Consider the following 26447-nt stretch of genomic DNA (forward strand, 5'->3'; position numbering starts at 1 on the left):
TTCCAGCATTGTAGGTAATAATTTTCCTCTGCAATCCCCCAAAGGGTGTTTCTGTGGGCTCGCACACCCACCATCCCGTAGGTTTGTGACACCACTGTGATTTCTAAGTTTTCTTCTACCTTTACTCCTCAGAGATAAGTTTTAATTATGTAGACAGGTTGTAAACGTCTGTTTCTTCTTATAAACAACTATTTCTTTGTTAGTACTAGATTTTGTTTAACTGTTTTCCTCGTATCTGAATCTTCTTATACACGCAGAAATGTGTCAGGTCATTGTTTAACTGCAGTACACAAAAATGCTCAAATCCCAACTCATTAAGAAAATGAAAGTTAGACCCATACCACTTCATATTCATTAGGTTGACAATTAATAAAATTAAAACAAGTAAAATTAAAGACAAATAAAGAAACATTAGCAAGAACGTAAAGAATATGAGCAGGATATGGTAGCACACATCTGTGACTCTCATACTTGGGAGACTGGAGCAGGAAGATCATGAATTCAAAGTCAGTCTGACCTACATAATGAGAGACTAACTAAATAAAACTAAAAACAACAACAAACAAAAAAACAGACCTAAAAAGAAAACTTAAAGAAACTGAAGCTTGGCACACTGCTAGTAGGAACAGAAAGTGGAATAGCCACCATGACTTCCTCAAAACTTAGAAACAGACTAACATGGGGGCCAGGAGTGGAATCTCTGGAAATGTGCTGAGAAATGGCACTGCAAGGGGGCTCTCAACAGGATGCATGTGTCTCACCTTCACAGCAGCGCTGTTCACAGCAGCCATGCCGAGGGTACCTCCCAAGTGTCCAGTGACAGATAAGTGGGTAAGACGATGGTGACACAAATTATAAAATGCTATTTGTCCTTACCTAGAAGGAAACTTGGTCACCGACTACCATCTGAACACATCTTAGCAACATTGTGCCAAGTGACACAAACCTATCACAAAGGAAAGAGAGAGAAATGGAGGGATGGAGAAAAGAAGGCAGGCAGGAAGGAAGGAAGGAAGGAAGGAAGGAAGGAAGGAAGGAAGGAAGGAAGGAAGGAAGGAAGGAAAAAAGGAAGGAAAGAGAGATCAGTGCTGATTGAGGCTGGAGAGATGGTTCAGTGGTTAAAGTACTTGCAGGACATGGGTTTGGTTCCCAGCACCTACACAGAGGCTAGCAATTGTCTTTAACTCCAATTTCAGGTTATCCAAGCCCTCTTCTGGCGTCTGTGTGCACCAGACATGTACATATGCTCAGATGTATATGTAGACAAACACTTGCACACACAAAATAAAAATGTGTAAATCTTTAACAAAAACAACTAGTTACTGTTGATTCCATCTAGCGAAGGAACTAGAAAGTAGAAAGATAGCTTCAGAGGCTGACAGCAGGGTGCTGGGAAGGTGCCAGTCAATGTTCATGGTCTCATTGTTGCCAAGGAAAAGGAATGCTGGGAATTTACCCCACAACTGTGACTGCAGCAGGATTAAAAGGCGCACTTCCAAATGACTAAAAGGATAGATGGGCTCGGAAGCCTATATTTAAATATTCATGCATATAAATATGTAATAATAACAAAGAAAAAGAGGCCAGGAATTGAGGGAGGCATGGAGGGAGTTGGGCTTAGGAAAGGGAATGGTGAAATGATGTGATGATATTTTAATAAAAAAATGCAGAATGGTGGGAAAAAGAATGCAAGGTGAGCAAGGCACCAAGGAAAGCAAGCCAGGAAGCACCAGTCCTCAATAGTGTCTCCTTCATCCCCTGTCTCCAGATCCCTCCTCAGGCTCCTATCCTGGCTTCCATCAGGAGCAGACTGTCAGATGTAAGATGAAATAAATGCTTCCCCACCAAGTCACTTTTTGCTGGGGTGTTTTGTCACAGCAACAAAACTAACTAAGACACATCAGTATTCTCCTCAAAGATCTGAGTCATATTTGGAATAAGAGATGAGTTATAGACACAGCTGTATATACAATGTCTTCACACTAAAGAAGCATTCATGCAACTCTTCCAGAGAGAATATGCGGTGTGTGTCCATCAAGGCTCTCTGGATATCATAGACTGACTGCCAGGCTGTTCACCAGCCGAGGTCCCATGCTGCTGGTCTGGTTCAGTGGTAGCCATGGTCCCCACTTGAGTTTCAAGGAAGTCACACAAACTCCAGCATCTGATGGCAGCTCTTATGAGTGTTTATCTTTTTCTAAGGAGAATGTTCATATTTCATTTAGATCCTCAGAAGTGGGTGTGATATAGTATAAAATCAAGACTAAATTTAAAAAGTTTGTTCAAAGAAAAAGCTGATTTGAATTGGTTTTCTTTTGTTTCATATTTAAGTAATCTTTCATTGCCAAGGTGAACTTTTATGCTCTCTGGTAGATTTCATTAATTATGTTCTTGTGGGAGTAGATTTTTAGAACTAGGCATTTTCTATTTTTTGTGCCCCACAAAGACTATTAATTCACCATTTAAATTTTATAAATATGTTATTTTGTTTAAATGAGAAATGCTAGATTAAACTTTCCAGTTTTGAATTTTATATAAAGTCAGTCTTCCTTATCTACAGATTTATCAAATGTGTGATTGAAAATACTTGGCAAAAACAAGCATCTGTACTGTGCGTATACAGACTTCATCCACAGATTCCACCAACTACATATCAAAATATTCAAAAACAAACAACTCCATCAATGCAGAACCTGAAGCCCTTTCCCCTGCCTAGTTCCCTGGATAGTAGAGTGCTGTAGGCATCCACATGACATTTGCACAGTGTTGGGGTAAAGGGTGAATAGCCTAGCGATGCCTAAAGTATCTCAGAGGAGGGGAGTGGATACTTGAGGATACTGCATCATTTTCTCCCAAGTGGTTCCAGCATCCCACTGTCCTCAGATACTAGTGATTTGAAGGGTTTCCTCCAAACCCTACAAGCACATCCTAAAGCTCATTCTCCACACTTCAACAATCCATTCTGTTTTCTTTTTGCCCCCTACCATTATGTTGAAGTAACCCAGACCTTGACCTTTTATAACATGAAACTGCTTAAATCCGGCCAAACTTTTCTAATGATTCAGTGTTAAGCTGTGTTTTATTATGGGTGGGACAAGAGTGTAGAATATTCCACAGATCGGATACCATGTTCCTTCCTAGGAGTATTTAATACAGAATCGTCTTTCCGTGCATTAGCACATATATGAGACTTCAGTGCTGTTCATATGCTTACTTTTTTTGTCATATTTGAGCATAAATCCAGACACTTACAATGTGAATTGTTTGGAATTCTAGGTCACTTTGAGGAATGTGCCCTAAGAGATCAAGAAAATACTGAATCTTCAAGGAGAAATAAATCATGCAGCCTTTGAATTCGGACATGAAGAGAAACACATCCGTCTGAAGTGGTCATGAACCCCAAACAAGTCTTCCTTTCTGTCCTGCTGTTTGGGGCAGCAGGGCTGCTCCTCTTCATGTATTTGCAAGTCTGGATTGAAGAACAGCACACAGGTAACGTGCAGACCTATGATCTCCCTTTGAATGAGAACCACAATGGGAACTTGTTTTTAAGTACGTGGTGGGAGTGACAGTTATATGGTAAGCCAGAAACTTTCCAACATCCACAACTCAAATGCCCGGTTCTGCAAAGGAGTACATATTTTAAATATTTTACAGTCCAATGGCCCTTTGCTTTGTGCTTATTCTGGAGTTTGTGTCATTCCAAAGGGGCCCCTCCTGGTTTCGTTAGCGCAGCATCGGTGTCTTTTTCACGAACTGCCCATAGGAGTTTAGAACTTATTCCCTCTCTGATCTGCCCACCAATTGGCACCAAGCCTAAATAGGAGGAAAATATATGGGGATCTCTCCTAATTTTTATGTTTATCCTCAGTATCAACATGAAAATTCTTCATACATTTGCTGCTAAGTGGAGGTTGAAACAACTTCTTACAAAGCCCTAATAGCAAGCAGGTTTTGACTTGGCAGGCCATAATACTTCTATCATAACTGTTTTACACTGACAATATATGAAAACGGTGACCACTGATACTAAGTGAACAAATAGATGAGCCCTTGTTTCAATAAAACTTTACAAAAAGAGATGACAGGCCATATCTGGTTCATAGATCATGTATAAGTTCATCTTGTATATTCTTCATTCAGTTTAAAATGCCTCTACCAAGAAGGCATTCAGTGACTGTTAAAAGGTGCTGTATTTATAATTAAAATGATATTATTAAAGGAAATGTTAGAGAACATCTCAAAAATGTATAAATGTTAATGAAATTCACTTCTCTCCTTTGGGAAAAATGAACTTTGTTTTCTGACTGTTAAGAAAAATGAAGTAAAAGCAAAGTGATTTCTTGTTTCCATTTGTGACCTCCTTAAAAATATTCTATAAAAAAAAAAGCCCTTGAAACATCTGCTAAGCAACACTGAACAGCAGCATGGAGTAACCAGGGTGACAAGTTTAAAAGTTATTTCCATTTTAAATACCTTCCTTGCTTTACCTTTGCCAACAGTTTAGATCTGTTTAATTTGTGCGGTGGACATAAACAAAAGGTTGTTTATAATTGTTTCTAGAGTCTATGATATATACCCAGCACATATCCTTTATCCTCTGGGTTATAAAAACTATGACTGTGAGATACCATATTACTGAATAATTCTGCACATGTATAATATCTAATGAAGCCACATGTGATAAAATATGTAAGCGAATCTCTTTGAAAACTAGCTCCCGGTGTCAGTTTCCTTACATGAGGAGGCCTCCCGAGGTGGGTACTGAATGCAAGCCTAGATTGGAGCTCTGTGGACTGGAATGCAGCAAAGGAGGAAAACTTAAGAAGATATCGTTCTTATCGACCTGCAAACATCATGACTGCCTACAACTTGTGGAGAGCTTCACCAGTCTCTAATAATAAAGGAAATATATTCATTTAGAGAGATTACTGTATGACATAAATTAGCTTAGTCTGTCGGAAAGAACAAGATGTACTAAGAGACAGTCATGTGGCAACAACGTACAAACAAAATATATCTCAGAGCCAGGGACCCGTATTCAATGCCCAGAACCCACATAAAGATGGAAGGAGAGAACCAACTCTACAGCATTATTTTCTGACCTCCACATACATGTTATGGCACATGTGTCTGCGTATACACATACACACACACACTAATTAATTAAAAATTAAAAAAATAAAGTGCATGTCACAACATGTGCCCATAGCCTTTATTTAGTTGAGAGCTTAAAAAGCGTCATATGTTGATACAAACTTTCTCCAGTCCTCCTAATATCTGAGTAGATGGGTTATTGTAGAAGGGAAGCAAGGCTTCAGAAGATGAATCACTTATCCAAAAGCTCTTGTTTTAAAGCATTTGTATGAAGGGAAAGCCTAGGCCTGTACCCTGATTATGCCACTGTAAGGACCACAGCAGGATACTTTTGTGAAAGGGTGGATTCCTGTTGCCCCAGTTAGCAGACAAAGTGAGGTAGAAACAATGCGTTTCCAAAGTGCGACCCATACACCAGTCCTGTTATCCTTCAGCAGTGCTGGAGTAATCAGGTGCATGTGTGAACAGCACACCACATCTGTAAAATGCTTCAGAGTCCTCGACACCAGTAAATGCAGCAACATGGAAGGCATATATTCCTGAACTCTGCTACACGCTAAAATATTCACCTTGTGGGCTGGTGTTTTCATGCTGAAGCTGTCCCCATAAAGTATGTAGCTTTCTACATTGGTAGGTACCTACATATTTGGTATCCATGTTAAATAACATTGGGGACATCAGATATTTTAAATGCAATCATTTAAATGCAATCATTTAAAACAAAACTTGAAAAACTGTCTTTTGGACACTTAAGTCTCTCTTTCTGTCATTGTTTCTGTGTCTCTGTCTCTGTCTCTCTCTCTCTCACACACACACACACACCTTACAGGAGGAGCTGGCCCCAGCTTTTGAAGCTCTTCACAGGTGAAGCAGGTGTTTAGGAATGCATATGTTTGGGCCTCATTTGCACTTCAATTTTATCAGAGAATGCCGAGCTTCTCTTCACACTTTTGCTTGAGGCATTTGAAATGGAAACTATAGACTGATTTCTATACTTCCTTGATTTTCCTGGGTGTTTTTCCTAATGAGATAAAATACTCTAGAATCCCAAACTAAATCTTTTTCAAATACTCTGACATGCTGGATAGTCTTCTGGAAATGAAGGGGAAGTCGGGTGACCGAGAAATGAAAACTTGTGTTATATGATAGACAGTCTTATCGTGCCCTTGTTTTCCTTCCTTCAAACATTTAATTTGCATGTCTATATGTGTATGTAGTGTGCATGTGCATGATTACATGTATGTAGGTACAAGTGTCTGTAAAGGTTGTGTAGTGTGCATATGTGTGCATAGACACATTCTTGTGTTTGTGAAGGTGTATGTAGTGTACGTGTGTGCATATATATGCTCACATGTATATATGTACAAGTGTCTGTGAAGTTGTGTGTAGTGTGCATGTGTGATGTGCATATACATGTTCACGTATATGTGGTTACAGTGTCTGTGAAGGTGTATGTGGTGTACATGTGTGTTCATATGCATGTTTACATGTATGTAGGTACAAATGTCTGTGAAGGTTGTGTAGTGTGCATGTGTGTGCATAGACACGTTCTTGTGTATGTGGGTACAAGTGTATGTGTAGGTTCATGTGTGTGGTGTGTGTATGCCTGTGAAGGCCAGGGATAGAACACAGATGTCTTCTTCTATGGCTGGCAGCATTCTCGCTGACCCTGTAGTTCCTGGATTGGCTAGTCTGTTAGCCAGCTTGCCAAAAGCATCCCTACTCCACCTCCCAAATGCTGTGATTACGGTTTCAGCCACCATTCCACTTGGCTTTTTATGTGGGTTCCGGGAATCTCACCTCCATCTTCAAGCTCCATCTTCAGCAAGTGTTTTATCCACTCAGCCATTCTCACAGCCTCATTTTGAATATCTAATTTAAAACATTCATTTGTGTGTTTTGCTGGTGTTATTATGAATTTATTTTTAAACCTTTTTTGCAGTAAAGAGCACACATTTTCCATTCAGAAAGGTTTTGAGGAGTTCAGCTGCCTGACTTATGCCCTTCTCTTTAGCCGTGACCTGAGCATATTTCTTAGCTTTTCTGAGACTCAGTTTTGTCACCTATAAAATGGGAATAGCATTTTCCACATAGTTAGTAATAAAGTGGATAAAAACTTAATACATGCTGTTCAGAAGAACTGTTGGAAAAAATTAATTAGGGAATAATGAGGCCATAGGGTGAGATGCCATTCCAATGAGACCCTAACTTTATAGGAAAATGAGAGACCTGCTTAGAAGGTCTTAGTGAAGCAAACCAGTGTTTGCAAGGCACCCAGCACGGTGCCAGGAAGCAGCAGTTCATGGCTGCAGCCTGTTATCCTTAGGGGAATGAAGCCAGGCATCCACAGACTAGCCTGTTCTGAGTGTATAATTAAGACTCAGTTACAGCTCAGGAGGCTGGATGCTACCCAACCTTGTACCTTAACTGATTAAGAAAAAAACTTAGAACGTAAAAATAAAATCCTCAGTCCTGGCTCTGGGAATGGCTGGTAGAATCTATTCAATGTCAGGCCAGTCTGGCTGCTCATGTGAAATTTGGAAAGGGAATGACGGGATGGTTTGCAGGGAGGATCATGGTTTGGCCACATCTCCAGCCTCCAGAAGTCACCCCTGAGGTCAGGCGTTACTTCGGTCAGCAGTATGTCCTGAGGACCTCACAACCTCAGTGCCACACAATGTGGTAAATGCAAGGCTATTACAGTGACCCAGGGGGATAATCCCTTTTCTTGAGGATGCTAAACCTCATAGATAGTACGGGGAAAAAGTGGTCCAGTGTGCCTAGTCAACACATTGGTATACAAGGACAATCTATTGTGACAAACAGCAAAAGGGCCCTCCATTACAGGACAAAATAATAATTTGGGACCAAGAGAATACGTCTAAAGATTCTCCACCAGGAACGAAAAATTCCTCACTACTTCTAGCTGTCTAGACTTGAACTTCCTCATCTGTGGAAGCCATGAGTTTGGTAAATCTACCAGACCAATCCCCTTGCTGACTCCATGCTCAGAGCTTCAGAACCCAGACCTGTGTAATACACCCCACGCCTTACCTTCAGAGCTCAGCTCTAACTTTGTTTTCTTCGATCACTCTGCAGATCAATCACCCTGACTAATTTCTCCAGCACACCCTTCCAATAGCACAGAGCCTACTGTGTGGCAGGTGCTCCACTGCCTTGCCATGGAGGGGAATAAAGAATGGGTATGTTGGTTTTCCAGTTCCCTAGCCAAAGGTTCCCTTGGACTTGTTTCAGTGTCGCTAGGGACCATGTTCCACACTCCCGAAACATCCATTGGTTTGTGACAGTGATCTTCATGAGTTCCCTGTATTAGTTAGTAGGAACTGGGACCCTGACCTGTACTGTCTCCCTCTTCCCGAGTCTCTGACCCTTCTGTCACACAGTATGACCTTTCACATAGAGCGCGAAGCCTCAGATGTTTAAACCATTTCGTGAGAGATGATGCAGGTACTCTCAGAAATAATAACTTCTTTAAAGAGATGATCCAGGTATTCTCAGAAATAATAACTTCTTTAAAGAGATGATCCGGGTATTCTCAGAAATGATAACTTCTGTCCATGTTCCTTTTACAGTACAAGTGTGCAGCTTGCCTAAGACACACATGGATGAGATTCACTGTCAAGTACTGAAGTGGTCACACATATATTGTAAATTCAAAATAGGTGAACCTAAGTGGAATCTCACCAGACAACTTTCATTATTTAGTTTTCTCAAATATTCCCCTATGAAGCTTAGTTTCAACCTTTTCAAATTGAATTTCCTAAGACATCAATTATGAACGCCTTTGTAAACTTCCTCTAAGCATTTATATTCAAGACCAATCATTTTAGCTCCTGCATGATGCTGTTTTTAATATGTATATTATAAAGATACTAATTCTGATTTTTTATCTTTAAATATACGTATTTTCTCAGCCTTCTACCAGTTTTTTTTTTCACCAAACAAATATTAATATCTGTACTTAGTTTAGGAGTTAGCATTATTAAAACCCAACATCAATTATATATATATATATAAATTTTATATATATAAATCAAAAATATTATAATATGTTATAATAAATATCTACAAAAGATTCATATAACTAAATTCTTGCCTAGGCTGGATTTAGGTTGAGTGATGACAGCCTATGTTAAATATGTATGAGGTTGTCAGTTAGCCCCAGCAACCTTACCTAAGGAAGGAGGTAAACTAACAAACTAACTGGTTTAGCTTGCCTTCTGTAAAAAAGAAAGGGGGGGAAGGGTTTTAATAAAGGTTTAGGTCCATCATGAAGAGTCAACTCCCATCAATTATTAATTGGTAAACTATAACTGTTCCATAGACATACCACACCACACCAGCTAGCCTGGTGGAGACAGTTATTCAGATGAGAGCCCCTCTTCCCAAGTGTGTTGAGGTTTGTTTCAAGTTGACAAAAACTAACTATGACACTAACGGAGCAAATAGTTACAGTCTCACCTTATCAAAACTTACTGTCACTTTCAGACATGATACTACAGGCCTAATAATCCCAACACTCTGGAGGCTCAGGCAGTAGGACTTTAAGTTTGATGTTGGCCTTACGTACATAATGAGTCCAAGACTAGTCTGAACTATATAGTGAAAGACTATTTCAAAAGAAAACAATACTTTCTGTCTGTTTCTGTGGGACTCTGGTGATATAGTTTTCTGTATGTCAAGTCCTGTTAATATCCTATGTCCCATATCAAGATAAACAAAGAAAGATGGAGACATTTTCTTTCCCAAAGCTCAAAAGACACCAATTTCAAGTTATTTCTCTTGAGTTTTTCAGTATGAAAGCAAAAGACAAATCTCCGACACATGAGGCAGAAGACCATCACCTCGCTGTTTTCCTTTGGAAGCCGATTTGGGTTTTCACAGTCTCTTCCTGTGAACTCTGGAGAGTCTGCTTTCTCTTTCAAACCTTTTCTCTTAGTTTTAGCCTCCAAAGGTTTCCTTCTAGATTGGATTGATATCATTTCTTCTGAGTTTCTCTGATGAAAGAGTGTGGTTTTTGCCTCCAAAATCAACCTGCCTATCCTGAGAATGGTGCTGTGAAATTTTTTTTAAGAAGATTTGTTTATTGAACAAATGGTTTGGATTATGTGCCTCTACCAGGTCAGAGAATTTTTTTTATATTTGCTTCTCTGTTTTTTTCTGTATTTTATTACAAAAAATTAAACCAAAAATCATATTGCATTTTAGCCAGCAATTCTGTCTTACTTATTTCTGCTGCTTTCATCTGTTATATTAATTATTTTTTATTTTTATTATTTATTAAAGATTTCTGCCTCCTCCCTTCCACTGACTCCCATTTCCCTCCCCCTCCCCCAGTATGTCTTTCTCTTTGTACGCCAGAACCATAGCAAAGCCGATGTCGTCATGGAAGGGCATCGGATTTATTGTCAATCATAGTTTCTGGGACTAAAAAGTTGCTTTTTGTTAAAAAAAAAGTCTCTCATTTAAATTGTTTCCCCGATTTAGTTTAGTGTGGCCAACTTTTTAAAAATCAAATAGATGCTCACCCCTGCTGTCTTCACCTGGACACTGCCATGCTTGCTCATCAGGGTTATTCTGTCCTCTGCTCCTTTTCTCCTCTTCCTAGAACACAATTCCTTAGCTGTCTGCATGACTGAGTTTTCCATTAGACTCTAGTGTAGTGTGCAGCTTGAGTGTGGCTATACATCCTAAAGTATGTGTCCGTGAACTTTCCTCTCCCATACCTATTCTGTTCGGAAATTCAGGTCATGGTGATTGTATCAGTGTGTGTGTGTGTGTGTGTGCGCTTATATATGATCATGTTTTCTGATAACATACAGGCTTTCCAAAGGAGGAGGCCTTGTACTTGGTGACGCATCTACCTGTTGCCTTCCCTTGCCATGCACCAATTTCATCTTTCAAATTGAATATGAATTCTCAATCACCCAGACCTGGGTAATTTGATGGCCTTGTGTGCTGTGTCCTAAGTCTCCCATGTGACTGAGTGATGTTTCTGCCTTTTGCTTCTTTTGCTGGAAATGAAAGAGCCCTCACTTTCAAGTAGTTTCAAGCCTTTTGAGGCTGATTAATGTTCAACAGCCATCTTCATAACAGGAAAACGCTTCATTAAACCAAGTCTATAGGGACTTTCCAATGAGTAACAAAGTGAACCTGCAAGGTTCAGGGTGTGATTCCATGGCGAAATGTGCAACTCATGAAGGTCCAGGCAAAGTGAAGTTTTTCCTGGTGAGAGGGGAAATGGGTGTAAACTGCTTAGATCTACAGTCCTTTAGCCATGGAGATTAGAGGCAGTTGGCTCCTGCTCACGGGAGGAGGAGTGTTTCTGTGCAAGTGTTTTATTCAGAGCTCCCTATTGGAATTATTGCAGTCTTAAAAACATAACAGAGATGAACTTTGTCACGGAAGTGTGTCATTTTGAGGCCTCACAAGGCTTGGAGGGCACATGTAGACCAGGGAGGATTGATTATGGAACATCTGGCAAGTCAGTCAGACATTACTTCTCTGCAACTCGCAGGTATGTGACCTCCTCCTTAATTAAGTTTTGGTTCTAATTTTGTCGGAATATGGCAAAAAACATCTGTTTCATCTTCGTATAAGCACTGTTCATACCTTTTAAAAGATCCTTAGGAAGTTAGCGGTGCAGCGGATTCATTTGCTGCCCCTGCGTTGGGAATGCAAGTGTGCAGTGGTGGCCTTCCTTCAGCTCAGCACTCCCCCTTCTGTGGCAGCCTGGCTCTGTGCTTCCATCTCCGTGTCAGGCTTCTCCTCATCTCTGATAATACCTTCTGAGATGCACCAGAAACTGCCATATTGCAAAGTAACCCATCATATGGTCCTTTGGCCCAGCATCTGTCATTGTTCTTGATGCACTGTTGACCACTGGATGGACACAGTCCAGGGAATGAGAGGACAGCCCAAGCATGGCCAATAAATGATGTCCCTTCTTGGGGACTTTCATTTTAAGACCTGGATTGTGGGTCTCGGTGTCTAAATTATGTGACGTAAAAGTTAAAAATTGTGTGATTATTTCTATCCTAGAAACCAGAACAGCTAAAGACACTGGGCTTGAGGTGGGGGTAGTGCTTGTGTTTTAGGTCTATGCCTTCCAAGGTCTTAAAGTGTCCCTGTTCTTTTAAAACACTTTTCTCATGCTTAGTAAGCTGTCATCATTCCTGGAGAGGAGCCACTGATTTCCAAGGGGCCTCATCATGGCCATCTTGATGACAGATTAAAAATAAAATAAAAAAAACCAAGAAATGACACTGAAGAGTTTCCCACCAATGCTTTTCATTCTCCTTATACCACAGACTTCAAGGTGCTGCCTATTCAACACAATACAGAAGCAGGGTACTTGGTACTGATATACAGGAAATATTAATGGATGAGTGAATCCGTGCCCAACAAGGGCTCCACTACCTACGGGGGGAATGTGAGGCTGGTGCTTGCCTCTGCGTCTTTCACAAATGAAAGTGCTTGCTGTGTGGTGGACCATCAAAATGTTTCCACTGTGATCAGAAAGGTGTCATCCAAAGAAAGTATGGAATACATGCACAAGCAGTATTTCTCTACCATAGAAAGAAGAAAATTTTCCCATCAGTGGCAAAATGGATTGAACATTAAAATAAATGTTAAAAAAAATCTCTAAGAGAAAATATTAATGGTCATGAATGTAAAGACATAAAGTTAGAGAAGTACTGATTCTGTCAATCAGTGTGTGTATATATGTATATATATATGTATATATATGTATCATATTTGTATAAACACTGCACTGTACCCTCAAAATATACACATTTTAATTAAGAAAAAGTAAAATTATAAAATTAAAGAAAAAATAACCTAGGAATTTGATATAAATAAAAAATAACAAAATTTAGAATATATAACTTAGAAAGGTTTATTTTTCCATTTTTAAAATTTTATTTTTAACAAAAGCTAAATTATTGATATGGGAAAGGAGAATGAAAACTCAAACGGGGCTGTAAGTGGCTCATACTTTTGGTCCTGTCATTCGGAAAGGATGAAGCAGGAGAATGGCCTTAAGTTCAAGGCCAACCTGGGTGCATAAACAGTTCTAGGGCATCTTAGGCAACAGAGTGAGACTTTTGTCTCAAAGGAGCACAGCTGAAATGAATCACTAAACTTGGTCTTTCAGAGTTTTCTATGCTGGTGAATTCGGGGAAACTTCTTTGTATACCTAAAAGATTTTAAGGAAAGAAGTCTCGGAAACTTGAGCCCCTGACGTTCAGCCTGTTTGTGACCTCAGACAGTTGATCAACACCTGTAGACCCCACTGAATCTTACTGCCAGTCCTCACGTGCTCTTTGACATTGAGACAGTAACATCCCGAACTGGATGTTCATCCCTGTATGCTTGTCTTAGTGTCTATAGCTGTTAATTCAAGCGTGTATCATTTTTCACATCCATAGTCTCTTACGCTAAATATCTATCTGCATAGATACATTTACAACTTGTGGGTTTTTTTTTTCATTTAGCAATAGGTCTGGGGAGTTATTTATAATTTTGCAAGATTGCAGTTCGTTTCCTTAACTGCTATAATCTATTCACGACACTGAGAGTGTCAATACATGAATGAATTACATATGCTCTAAAATTCTAGCAGATCCGCAATTCCTTATGTCACATAATTATCTTTTCCTCTGTTCACTACAATCCAAATTAGGATTCTGTAAGACACTTCATATGCTCAGTGGTAATTCTGGTAAAATACACACAGCGATGCTAGTTTCCGGGCATTTGTTTCCATTCAGAAGCACAGTGGTAAGATGTAAGTCTGAGACACAGGCACTGCACAGTCTGTCTTTGTTTATTTGTATGCCAACAATGTAGTCAACAGATCATTGAAATCGATTAAAATAATTACTAAGTCATTAGCGTGGACTGTGAGTATGAGTGCAGAGACCTCACTCACTAAATTATTCATGGCAGTGGACAAGTTAAGTTCTGTAGGGAGTATTGATTCAGCCTGTAATTCCACCTAGTCCAAACTCTAATTTTCCTAATAAAAATTAAATCCTCTTCCAAATACCAGAGCATCATCTGGTCCCAGAAGCTTCTTTGTACAGAGAAGCAATGGAAAGGCTCAGCTTTGCAGAGCCAGTGAATAACAAACCTGCACCAGAAGGTGTTCACTCCTCTGCCCCTCTCTTCCTCCTCCCCACTTCTCCTCTTCTCATTCTGCCTTCCTCCCTCCCTTCCCTCTCCTCCCTTCTATTTATTTCTTTTTTCTCTCTCCTCCCTCCTTTCCTCCTCTCTCTATTCTCTCCCCTATTTTTCTTTCCCTCCGTTCTTCCACTCCTGCATTCTTCCCTGCTTTATTTCCCCTTAATTTCCAAGAAGCCTCTAAAAAATTATTTATTTCCCCTAGTGTCTGGAATATATTCAGATAAAAATCTCTGTAAGCAGCCTAGCAGAAAGATACTTCAATGTGGATAATAATGGTTTCCATTCTCTGTCAGACAATGTATCTACTTAGAGAAAAAGTTACTGCGATTCCAGGCCACAGAGACCTTAAGAATATTTAATTAGCTGTAACCCAATCCTAGTACTGCAAGCTTCCGTTGGTGAAAAGAGACAGACAGTTGGGACTCTGTTGCCCACATTATTTGCTGGTTCACTTTCATATATGGATATGTTTTAGGAAGTTTCTATTGTATTGGCTTTCCATACTATCCCTCAAATGACCCTTAATTTTAACTGTCTCTCCCTGTGCTTCCCTTCTTCCCTATACTTGACCCTCCAGTTCCACCCCCATCCATTCATAGCTGTTTTATTTCTGTCTCCTAAAGTGATCTATCTATTTTAGTCCCTTACTCTTTATCTACCCTCTGTGGTTCTATGATGGACTGTAAGTTGGTGATCATTGACTCAGCATCTAATATCTACATGTAAGCAAACACACACCAGAATTATCTTTCTGGGTCTCAGATGCCTCACTCAGGATGATTTTTTTCCTAGTTCCATCCATTTCCCTGCAAAATTCATGATGTTCTTTTCTTAATGACTGAGTAATACTCCATTGTGTAAATGTACCATATTTTTTTATCCATTCCTTATGTTTAGGGACATTGTGCTTGGACTAGTCTTATGTTAACTTAACACAAATGAGAGAGACTAAATTGAGAAAATGCCTCCATAAAATCCAGCTGTTGCTGTAGAAGGTCCTTCTGTCTATGTGTTGCTTTCATTGGTTGAATAAAGAAACTGCCTTGGCCTTTTGATAGGGCAGCACTTAGGTAGGCAGAGTAGACAGAACTGAATGCTGGGAAGAAGGGCAGAGAGCGCGCCACCATGGAACTGCCAGGTCAGACATCCTGAATCTTTCCCAGCAAGCCATGAACCTTTAAATCAAGATGTGAGAGTTAGCAAATAAAAGGCTAGAGATAATGGGTCAGGCAGTGTTTAAATGAATACAGTTTCTGTGTGATTATTTTAGGTGTAAGCTAGTCAGGGTGGCCAGGATGAAAAGCAGACCCACTCCCTCCATCAACAAACTGTAAGGCATTTTCTTAATTAGTGATTGTTTGGTGAGGGCAGAGTCCATTATGGGTGCTTCTATCTCTGAGCTGGTGGTACTGGATTCTATACAAAAGACAAGAAAGGCGGAGCAAGTCAGGATGAGCAAGCTGGTAATTAGCTCCCTTCCATGGCTTATGCATCAGCTCCTGCCTCTAGGTTCTTGTTTTGTTTGGGTTCCTATCCTGACTTCCTTCAATGATGCACAGTGATATAGAAGTATAAGCCAAATCAACCCTCCTCTCCCTTACTTGCTTTTTGGTCACAGTTTTCTTGTTGCAGCAATAAAACCCTTAACTCTGTCAGATATCAAGGTTGTGTCTCATTTCTGGCTATTATGAATAGAGTAACAATGAACATAATTGATCAAGTGTCAATGCAGTAGGATGTAGCCTCACTTGGGTATATGCCCAAGAGTGATGATACAGCTGGGTCTTGAGGTAGATAGATTCACATCTTCCTGAGGAACCACCACACTGACTTCCATTGTGACTGTATGAGTTTGTATTCCTACCAAAAATAGATGAGTGTCTCTTTACTCCACATCTTGGTCAGCATGAGCTGTCGCTTGTATTATTGATCTTAGCCATTCTGATAGATGTGAGAATGAATCTCAAAGTACTTTTGATTTGCATTTCCCTCCTGGTTAAGCATGTTGAACAATTCTGCAAATGTTTCTCAGCCATTTGATTTTTCTCTATTGAGAATTCTCTGTTTAGATCCGTATTCCATTTTTAATTGGGTTATTTGTTTTCTTTATGTCTGGTTTGTTTGATCCTTTATGTATTTTGGATGTTAGCCTTCTAACAGATGTGTAGTTGGTTAAAAAAGATCTTTTCCTATTTTGTAGGTTGCTGCCACTTTATCCAAATGACAGTGTTCTTTGCCTTACAAAACCTTTGCAGTTTCATAAGGTCCTGTTTATTAATTGCTGATCTTAGTGCCTGTGCTAATGATGTTCTCTTCAAGAAGTCTTTTCCTGTGCCAATGAGTTTAAGGCTATTCTGTTGCCAAGACACCAACAGCAAGGCCCCATTGCTGACAACACCTACACAGTTCATTGACTATGAAGAAGTCAAGCCAATGCCTACATAAAGCTTTCATCCCTGTGTTGTAGCATCTTTGGAACAGGAAGGTACTCTTGATGGTACCTAAAGGGAAAAGGTAAACAGCAAACCAGCCTGTGGACTATAATTGTAGTCCACTTGCAAGATATATTAGGGCAATTGTTGCACAAAGCTCGTGGGAGTAACCAACCAATAATTGATTTGATTTAAGACTCACTCCAAGAGATAAGACCCATACCTACCACTGCTTGGACAATCAAGAACCAGAAACTACATTGCCCAGGGTCCTAGTATAAAACTAAATACTGATCTAAAGAAAGAAAAAGAGAACTGTAGTTAGTGAAATTACTCTTAATGTCATTCTGCTATACTTGTAGTTCGGTGCCTTCTTCAACCATCATCAGACAAGCCTCCTCTTACAACAGATGGAAACAAATATAGAGACTTATAGTCAGACACTACACATAGAATGGAAAACCTTGGAACACTTATCCCTAAATGGGATGTCTTCATAAAATCCCTCCAATTAGAGGTCAGGGAACCTTGGGGAAGAGGAACCAGAGGGAATGGAGGCCACCAATAAAACAAGGCCCTCTAAATAAACATGAACAAAGCTCATATGAACTCACAGAGACTGAATCAGCATGCACAGAGCCTGCACATGTCTGCACCAGGCTTCTGTGTATTTATTATGGACTCCATTTCAGTGTTTTGATGGGATTCCTGAGTGTGAACAAGTGTTCTCTGACGCTTAGGCTTGCTCTTGGGCTTTTTTTTTTTCCTCATTGGTTTATCTTGAACAATGTTGATGTGATAGTTTTTATTTTATCTTATTTTATTTTGTTATTTTTTTAAATGAATGAATGAATGTGATCCATACCTTCTGGGAAAGAGAAAGGCAATTTTTCCCAATGAAGTGACAGTAAGTATATCAACACCATACAGTTTTTTTTGTGTGCTTTTATTTGGTGACAGTTTAGTGTTTTACATGTTTGCATCTGAGTGTGTATTTAACTTTCCATTGTTATTTAATTTTTAATTGTTTGAGGGGTATTTTGTTATATTACATATTTGATTTTTTTTAGAAAGAACTTAAAGTTTCATGAGTAGGGAGAAGGAGGATGATCTAGAAAGACTTGGGGGAGGGGAAGAATATGATCAAAACATATTTAAGTTTAATTTTAAAAATGTTTTCTGTCTGTTATTTTTCCCCAGTCACAGAGCACTGAAAGTTTTATTTTACTTTATATATAGAAGTAAATTTTATTTTGAAGCCAGCGGATCACCAGTCTCTTACCAGGCATTTCCTAACCTCTTAGCTGCATGTCTTATTGAGTGAGGCAGACTGGGCTATAAACACTTTCTTCCCTGTGTGCCTGCTCCTTTATAGCAGTTCCCCAAGGGGAAACACAGGAGGTGCCCCTTTAAAAACTCCAGGTCAGTGGCTGGGAAGATGGCTCAGTGGATCAAGCTTTGTCACTGGAAATCCTGGGAGCCACATTGGGGTTGCCACATGTCAGGAGGTAAACCGGGGTCCTACCAAAAGTTACTGTTTTCATTAAAAACAATTTCAGAATAGACGCAGAGGAAGCTCAAGGACAATTTCATTGGTGCTCAGAAGAAACACTCTAGGCCAGCAAGCTGTCAATATAGGCAGCTGTCTGGAGGAGGAAGAGAAGGAGGAGGAGGAAACCCATGCGGCTCGTATGCTGCCATATGACAGAAAGTGGTGGAGGGCAGGCAGCCTCAGAGAAAATGAGTGAGAAAGCCCGGACAGTCTGGGAAAACATGGAGGCCAGCAGTTCTCAGTCTGTGGGTTGTGACCCCTTGTGGGTCAAATGACTCTTTAACAGGGATCACCCAAAACCATTGGATAACATAATTTTTTATGTTATGATCCATAATAGCAACAAAATTACAGTTATGAAGTAGAAATAAAATAATTTTATGTTTGGGGGTCACCATAAACCTGAGGAACTGTATTAAAAGGTCACAGCATTAGGAAGGTTGAGAACCACTGATGTAGGCTCTTGTCAGTGTTGGAAAGAAAGGAAAAGGAGATTTGTTTTTTCAGAAGGAGGAAAGGGAAGGCCACGCTCATCCACATGGCAGAGACTCTGCAAGCACAAAGTGCAAACTGCACCAAGGGCAGGGTTTCTGAGAAGGAAAAGTACACTGTCCCTTTAAAAGGGTAACTGATTCTCATCTCTATAGCATGGCTTAAATTGAACCAGCCTTTCTTGGCTGTGATCTTTTGGCCAGGTAAATTGACAGGCCCAACTGGACTAGCTTTTAAGAAAAGGGATTCCATTTTTTTTGCCAAGGTCAACTGCAGATTCTGTTCTTTTAACCAATCAGAAATAGCTGTCATCCGAGACTACTGTAGAGAGGTGGCCTGAGGTTGGTTCCCCAGCAATCACTTAAAAACCAGGATGTGTTGGCACCACCCATAATTCCATCCTGTTGTAACAGCCTCACTTTTAACCCTAGTTCCAGAACAAGGAAGGCAGACAGAGGAGTTCTCTGGGCAGACTGGTTGTCCAGCTAGACTAGCCAAATGAGCCAATTCCAGCTGCAGCAGAAGACTCTTTCTCAGGAAGAAAAGTGAAGAGAGACCAAGGAAGTCGTCACTCATCAATTTATGGCCTACGTACAACATGTGCACGCGTGCACACACACACATGCACATACATATGCACACATGCGTGTGTGCACACACACACACACCATGTAGAAGGAAAAATAAGTTCAATGAAGGAAAAAAATGAGGACAGGTTCTAAAAGAAGTAGGCAATGACTTACTCAAGATTTACATATTTGATTGTTATGGTCTGGATAAATATGTAAAACTATTGCAACTTAAATTACTCTCTAGTCGCCTTTGCCCCATTAATCACAGTCAGGCTCCATCAAACCCTGGTCCTGTTCTCTCCAGCTGCCTTCCCACTACTGAGTCCCATGAGTCTTCCCAGCCCACCTGCTGAGCACCCTGCAGGATTAGATACTGGTGATGTTGGTGACTCCACTTGCCTCTCTCATCCATGCAGACTTTTCTTCCTTCATACTCCCCTCCATTGATGTATTCTGCGTCTTCTTCACACTTTCTTGTGTTCCTTTCTAATCCTGTGTATTATTATCCCTGAAAATTCTACACTGAGCTTTTCTTTGACCTGACCTGAAGTGAGTTTCTCATGTAATCCCATCCTCAGAAACCGGGATCCCTCACAGGCTTCTGCAGTCATGGGCTTCCTAAGCATCTGTGCTTGAATGGCCTCAGGCCAGTCTCACTCAGTAAGAAATAAGCTAACACCCTTCCTCTCTGAAGTCTGCTCTTCATCAGTCCAACTTTCCTGTTGACACAGTTGCATCTAAGGACTTCATTGCTATTATTCCTCCTCCATTTTCTGCTTCCGTATTCTCTGCCCCAGCATAATGTTATCCACTCTCAAATGTGTCCACTCCTCTCTGTCACTTTACTACTTACGTAGTCTGCAGCCCCTGAAGTAGCCTTGTTGCAGTGATCTTGCCCTATGTCTATCCCATTGTCTTCACTGAGGCCCAACAAGCATTTAACAGAGAATCCTAATCATTCTGCTTGAAGCAATTCCTAGCCCGTTCTAGCTCTCAGAACAAACTGAGACCCTATAACTTGACTGTCAAGGTCTTCATTATGTAGGCTATAGCCAGTGCTTCCAGGTAAACTTCTGGCCACGTTGGGTTGCCTTCTTTCATTTTCTTGGAATGACATCAGATCTCATGTTTTGGTTTCTTAAATGCTTGAATTGCCTTTTCAATGTGTACCCTGTATTTCACTGCTACTTATGATTGATGGATTTGCAATGTTTCCTAATATCATACCCACATCCCTCAACCAACCAATGCACCAGTACAATGTTTGCACTCAGAGGCACTAGGAATATACATTGTCATTATGTTTATAAGGCTTGCTTGTGCTTTCCTTAGCCACAATAATGAGGGTTTCATTAACCAACTTAAAAAGCATTAATTAGAAATCCCGAAAAGAAAGCAGATGTAGACTGAGGAGAAGGCTCAACAAGTACTAGATGCCCAGCCTGACGAGTGAGCTTGATCACTAGAGTCTTCACAGTAGATGTGCATGTACTAATATGCACACACACACAAACACACACACACACACACACAGAGAGAGAGAGAGAGAGAGAGAGAGAGAGAGAGAGAGAGAGAGAGAGAGAGAGCTGAGAGAGAGAGGAGACGTATAAAATAAATTTTAAATAAGAAATTTAAAATAAGAAATGCTAGGTTTCATCCTGTCATTCAAATGTCAGCTACCCAGATTCCATGACCTGGAAATGATGCCTCGTATTACAGTGTCTATAGTAATCTGCCTCTGGGGAACTGATATTGGGATGGTGCGTGTGTTTGTATGTGTGCATGTTTATGTGTGTGAGTACATATCTCTGCAACTGCACATGGAGGCTAGAAGTCAACCGGAAGGGTCATTCACCAGGCACTATCCACCTTGTTTTTTTGAGTCATAATCTCTTAGTGGCTTGGGGCTTGCCAATTAGGCTGGACTGGTTGAGACTTTCTGTCTCCACCTCTGCGAGTCGTCATCTGAGTCATCCCTTCTCATTGCCACCTGCCCAGCTCTTCCTATGAGAGCTGAGGACAAAACATGCTCTCGTGCTTGCAAGGCAAGTGCTTATCTATTGAATCATCTGCCTATCATTCTACCATTGCATTTCATAGAGAGAACAGTGTATAACTCACCTCTATCAGGACAATATATTTTATAAGACTTCTGCTTCATGCAATATGTTAATAATAATGTAGTTCAATTGTAGTGTGATATGATAGTCTAAGCTTTTTGTAGTTAATTTTTTTTCACTTTATTTCTTGGCTATTTAACATTCATTTTGTTATTTATATCTCTCACCTCTGTTTTTTTCAGTATTAACCTTCATTAAAGTATTTATTTTCAAAAATGCTTAGCTCACTTTGGTAGCCTTTCTATATGGCATACAGTACTAAACTGTTGCCTACAGTGTATGTGACTTTTAAAATCTGGTATAGAAGAATGTAGGAGTAGAGTTGACATTGGTGACATTGTCAGCTATGTTCTCGAAAGGCTCCCATTTGTTTGGCCCCATCTCATGAAAATAGCAAAATATATTCTGTGCAAATGCCAGTTTCTTCTGTTTTGATGATATTTAATTGTTATGTGGGTGGCTGCTGGCTACATATTTAGCAAAGGACCTTGACTGAGGGAGGATTTTCTTCATTAATTTTTCAAAAAGTTAAAAAGACCAGAAATTGGCATCCAAAATGTTTCAGATTTATTCAGAGAGGTGGCATTACATAGGAAACCTTTCCAGTGTTCTATGATGGGGTTGTGTCTTAAGTTCAGGACCTGTGGGAAAAGCATCAATTGCCCTTACTAAATACAGCGTGGTGACTAGTGCCAGGATGCTCGCTAAGTACTCCTTGGCAAAGCTGTGGTGAACAATTGCTTGTGAAGGGAAAACAGCAGCATAAACACTTACACATTTCATGGTCCAGCGAGCAGCTTTCAAGTTATATCTGTTATCCTTTCATGGTGAATTTTTAATTTGTATAAATAATATTCACACAATTTTGCATTTCTTATGATATGAAATATAATTAGAAAGAGGATGATCTTTTAAAATAAGGTATTCCCATTCATTTCTACCTGACTTACGGCATGTTAGATAAGAAAGACATACTCAATATCGCTAAGAAAAACTCCCAGTTTCAAAATCTTATTCAAATATATAAACTCAAAGAATTCCTAGTAGCAAGATAAAGTAAGAGTAGAAGGCGGGTTTCATACACTCAGTAAACCAATGTAGTCCTCCCAAGCCTCCTTTAAAGCTTGCTCAGGAGAGAGAAAAATCCATAAAACAGCCAGACTGCTTATTATCACACTGCCAGAAATACACTGCAAACAATAAAACTGCCCCCAAATTTTGGACTCAATTTTTGTGATTGACATTAAGGGTCAATCGCTTACACTTTTGATCTATCCTGGAAGCAATTTAATAATCAACAGAAATCAGAAGTCTATTATTCAGTGGCCTTTGGCAGAAAATTAGGCAGAAATTTCTGGCTTACACTGAATATACAATGGTATGTCTGATAACTTTTTAATAACTAAGAAAAAGATATAATTTATAATCTGGAATCCAACAAACAAAAAACAAGGGGTTAATGTTGTCAAAAGAAATAAGAGATATTATAAGCATTCTAAAATGGGGGGGGCCTAGGGCAATATCTAAATATAAAGCAAATTGTTTTATTAGGTTTAATTCCATTCTCCTGAAGTGTTTTGCATCAGCTAGACTGGACATGTAATGTTGGGTATACATTTAGAGAAATCTGGAAAAATCCAACTCTACTATGGCACTCACCATAGAGATTTTAAATAATGTACAATTTTATTGATTCATGACAACAGGTAGGCAGCTTCCCTCTGTGTCACTTACATTTAAATTTTACAATCTTTGTTTACAATCAGCAAGACTCAGGATAGTATTGATTGCTGCCAAAGTGCCAGGTCCACTTGGCTGATGTTGGGTTCCAGGAAGCAAAATGGCTTCCTTCCTGAAGCAATGTCTAATTAAGAAGATGAGGCCTTGGTGTGTTTTAGCATCTGGAATTTTTATTCATTTGTTCGATTTTGACTTTAAGGATCTTTGGGTGGTTGCATTTCCTGAGTGCCAAGTGGAGAAAATTGTTGGTGGATAGTTCTGTTAACTTCCAACAGTTGTGTCGCCTTTCCTACTGCCAGCTCTCCCACAAAAGTGCCTACACCTTTACAAGGGCAGCATCTATCTGCATTGGTACATCTGTCTGCATTGGTACCTCTGTCTGCATTGGTACATCTGTCTGCATTGCTATTCTCCAGATATCCATGAGAGTCACTAATGGCCGAGGAGTACAAAGAAGAGGAAGAATTCCCAAAGGAAGAGGAAGTCAGTGAAAATATGGAAGGACATTATTTTTTCTGCCTGACTCTGAGAAGTACCCAGATGACTTTCAGAGGTGGTGGCTGCCTGCAAAGGACAGTTTTGTCATCAGGCCCTGGCTTCTCAGATCCTTGCTGACCATATTCTTGATGTCAGTGGATAAAAGCAGACTTCTCTATAGCTACAAGTTACATTTGTATAGGCTGTTCCCCAGCAGCTCTGAGAAGTAATAATATATCCTGGAGAAATGAGTAAACCAACTTACTGTGGTGTCTGACATGCCTCTCCCCCATTACCTATTAACTCTTGCCAGACTTCTCACCTCCTTTTGTTCTGCTTCTGGAGAATTTCAAACCCATGGCGAGAAAAGCTAACTCTATAATATGAAAGAGTATATTTTCCTACAGTTGCAAATTTTCAATTATTAAAAACCTGTGTAATTCCAAACAACCGCTTGATAGACTAAATATCATAGCCTTTTTTCAAATGCAAAAAGGTGTTGGTGCATCAAGGAGAATTATAGAGCCTTGACTCTGAACAGACAGTAATTGTAGGACACACAAAAGCATTAGAAATGGAAAAGAGGTGACTCCTGTCCTACCAACCATAAAGGATTACACTAGTTGTGTGTGGATTTAAACTTAAGGAGTTACACAACTAAAACTTCAATAGCTTTCTCTTTGGAGAGAGAGGAGAGGAAGAGGAAGAAGAGGAGGAGAAGCACTTCACTTTGACCAGAGTGATGCAAATAAAGCCTCCCAGTTCCCCTTTCAGATGCCCCAGAAAAACAGCTGAAATCCTGGCTGGGCATGGTGAAGATTAGTCTTCTCTCTGAAGAGCACTCTTTCCTGGTTAACTGGTGAGGCAGTATTTGGTTAATGCTTTAAGGCGATCCATTTCTTTGAGAAGTCTTCATCAATAAATGAAAGTTCTGCAAGGGAAAAATAAGGGACCTTGATGACTTTCTCTTCATCTCTGGAAGTGACATCACCGCATGGAGGTATTGTTTGCTACACAACAGTTTATGGGTGAGGTGACTAATGGAGTTTTATCGCAGGTTCATATCAAAGAGAGTCCTTATGACCATCCTGTTTTAATTTTCTCCAGAATATATAATTTTATCTCAGCGTGGATGGAGTCCCCAAATTGGAAATTCTGAGGATAGACAGAAAGACAGTTAGGTAGTAGATGGTAGATGAGATAGATAGATAGATAGATAGATAGATAGATAGATAGATAGATAGATAGATAGATAGACAGACAGATAGATGATAGATAGATAGATCAATAGATAAATTATATAGATCATATGTAGATGATAGTAAGAGAGATAAACAGATAAACTTTGACCGATATTTGTGTTATTCCCTATAGATAAAAATTAGCACCAAATGAACTCTGTTTCAACAACTATTGCCATGGACTGCCCTTGCCTCCATCCACCTAGATGTCCTTGACTAAATTAATCATAAGAAAATTATAAAAGAGGTTGCCAAGTTTCACTCCATTCTTACACTCAAACTCCTTCCTCCCAGGATTTTTTTAAGTGATCACAGTAAAGATGTATTAGGTTCAAAATTATTTTTCTGTATTATGGCTAAATAGATAGCCTTAACATGCTTACACATTTTTAGTGATGGATGAGACAGTAAATGCTGACATTTTCCTAGAGTTTGCTTCCATGTACATCAAATTTGCCTTTTCCCCTTCACTCTCTTCCAGTTCAACTTCTCAACTATAAACTTGGGTGTACATATAACATAGTCTCTCTCTCTCTCTCTCTCTCTCTCTCTCTCTCTCTCTCTCTCTCTCTCTCTCTCTCTCTCTCTGTGTGTGTGTGTGTGTGTATGTGTGTGTAAAAGAGAATGATTGAGCAACATAGAAAAATCTATGAAACTAATAATCAAAATTACTGTACACCAAGTATAATGCCAAAACATGGTAGTTAAACAGCCCTTCTGATCTTAAATAAAAATAATTAGTAGTGCCATTACACTGAAATAATATAACTGTTTAATCAGGAGATTTGGACTTCAATAAGTTAGGCAGTGACAGAAAGAATAGGTCAAGTGGAATGGTGGCCATTCCAATAAGACTGAGGAGTACTCAGGAAGAGTGGTGGTCTTACAATCATGAGGTCCTCAGTTCTGCTCCCCACAACACACATTTTAGCAGGTGGGGCCATAGTGGCACACATTTTGGGTAATCAGTGCTTGACAGAGATGGATGAATCTGTGAGACTCGGCAGCCAAGTACCTTAACCTACTTTCTTAACTTTAAAAACAAGGCAAATTCCAATTGTGGAACAACAGTCAAGGTCATTCTCTGCCCTCCATATGCATGCATACACACATGTGGCACACCCCACATGCATATACCTGCACACACACACAAATATACCTGCACACACACACATGCATATACCTGCATACATACAAACAGAGAGACACAAATTAGCAATAAGAAAATTAACACCCCCTCAGTAAGGAATAAAAGACTAGAACAGGCACATCACCCCCACTAAATAAGATGCACAAGCTCTGAAGTTGGAGGGATGCATCATCAGCTAAGAAGTGCCATTGCAGAGGATTTGAGTTCAAATTCCAGTACCCATGTTGGGTTTCTCACAACTGCATGTAATTCCGGTTCCAGGGGACCCAATGCCTACTTCTGGCCTCCATTAGCACCTGCACATACATGGTGCACATACATAAACTTATATCCACACATACACATAACTTTAAAATAGTTTTTA

At 39.8% G+C, this 26447-nt stretch overlaps 1 protein-coding gene across 2 annotated transcripts in view; it reads left to right on the plus strand.

Annotated features, from left to right (window-relative positions):
• Chst9 (carbohydrate sulfotransferase 9) overlaps window positions 1-26447 on the plus strand; it is a 253342-nt gene that overhangs the window by 25173 nt on the left and 201722 nt on the right. For both annotated transcript variants that reach the window (XM_075969257.1, XM_075969258.1), the window contains exon 2: window positions 3277-3492. In XM_075969257.1, coding sequence (XP_075825372.1) covers window positions 3393-3492 — 100 coding nt within the window. In that variant the 5' untranslated portion in view covers window positions 3277-3392. The remainder of the gene's footprint in view (window positions 1-3276; window positions 3493-26447) is intronic.

Source organism: Microtus pennsylvanicus, chromosome 4, assembly GCF_037038515.1.
Source record: "Microtus pennsylvanicus isolate mMicPen1 chromosome 4, mMicPen1.hap1, whole genome shotgun sequence".
NCBI lineage: Eukaryota > Metazoa > Chordata > Mammalia > Rodentia > Cricetidae > Microtus > Microtus pennsylvanicus.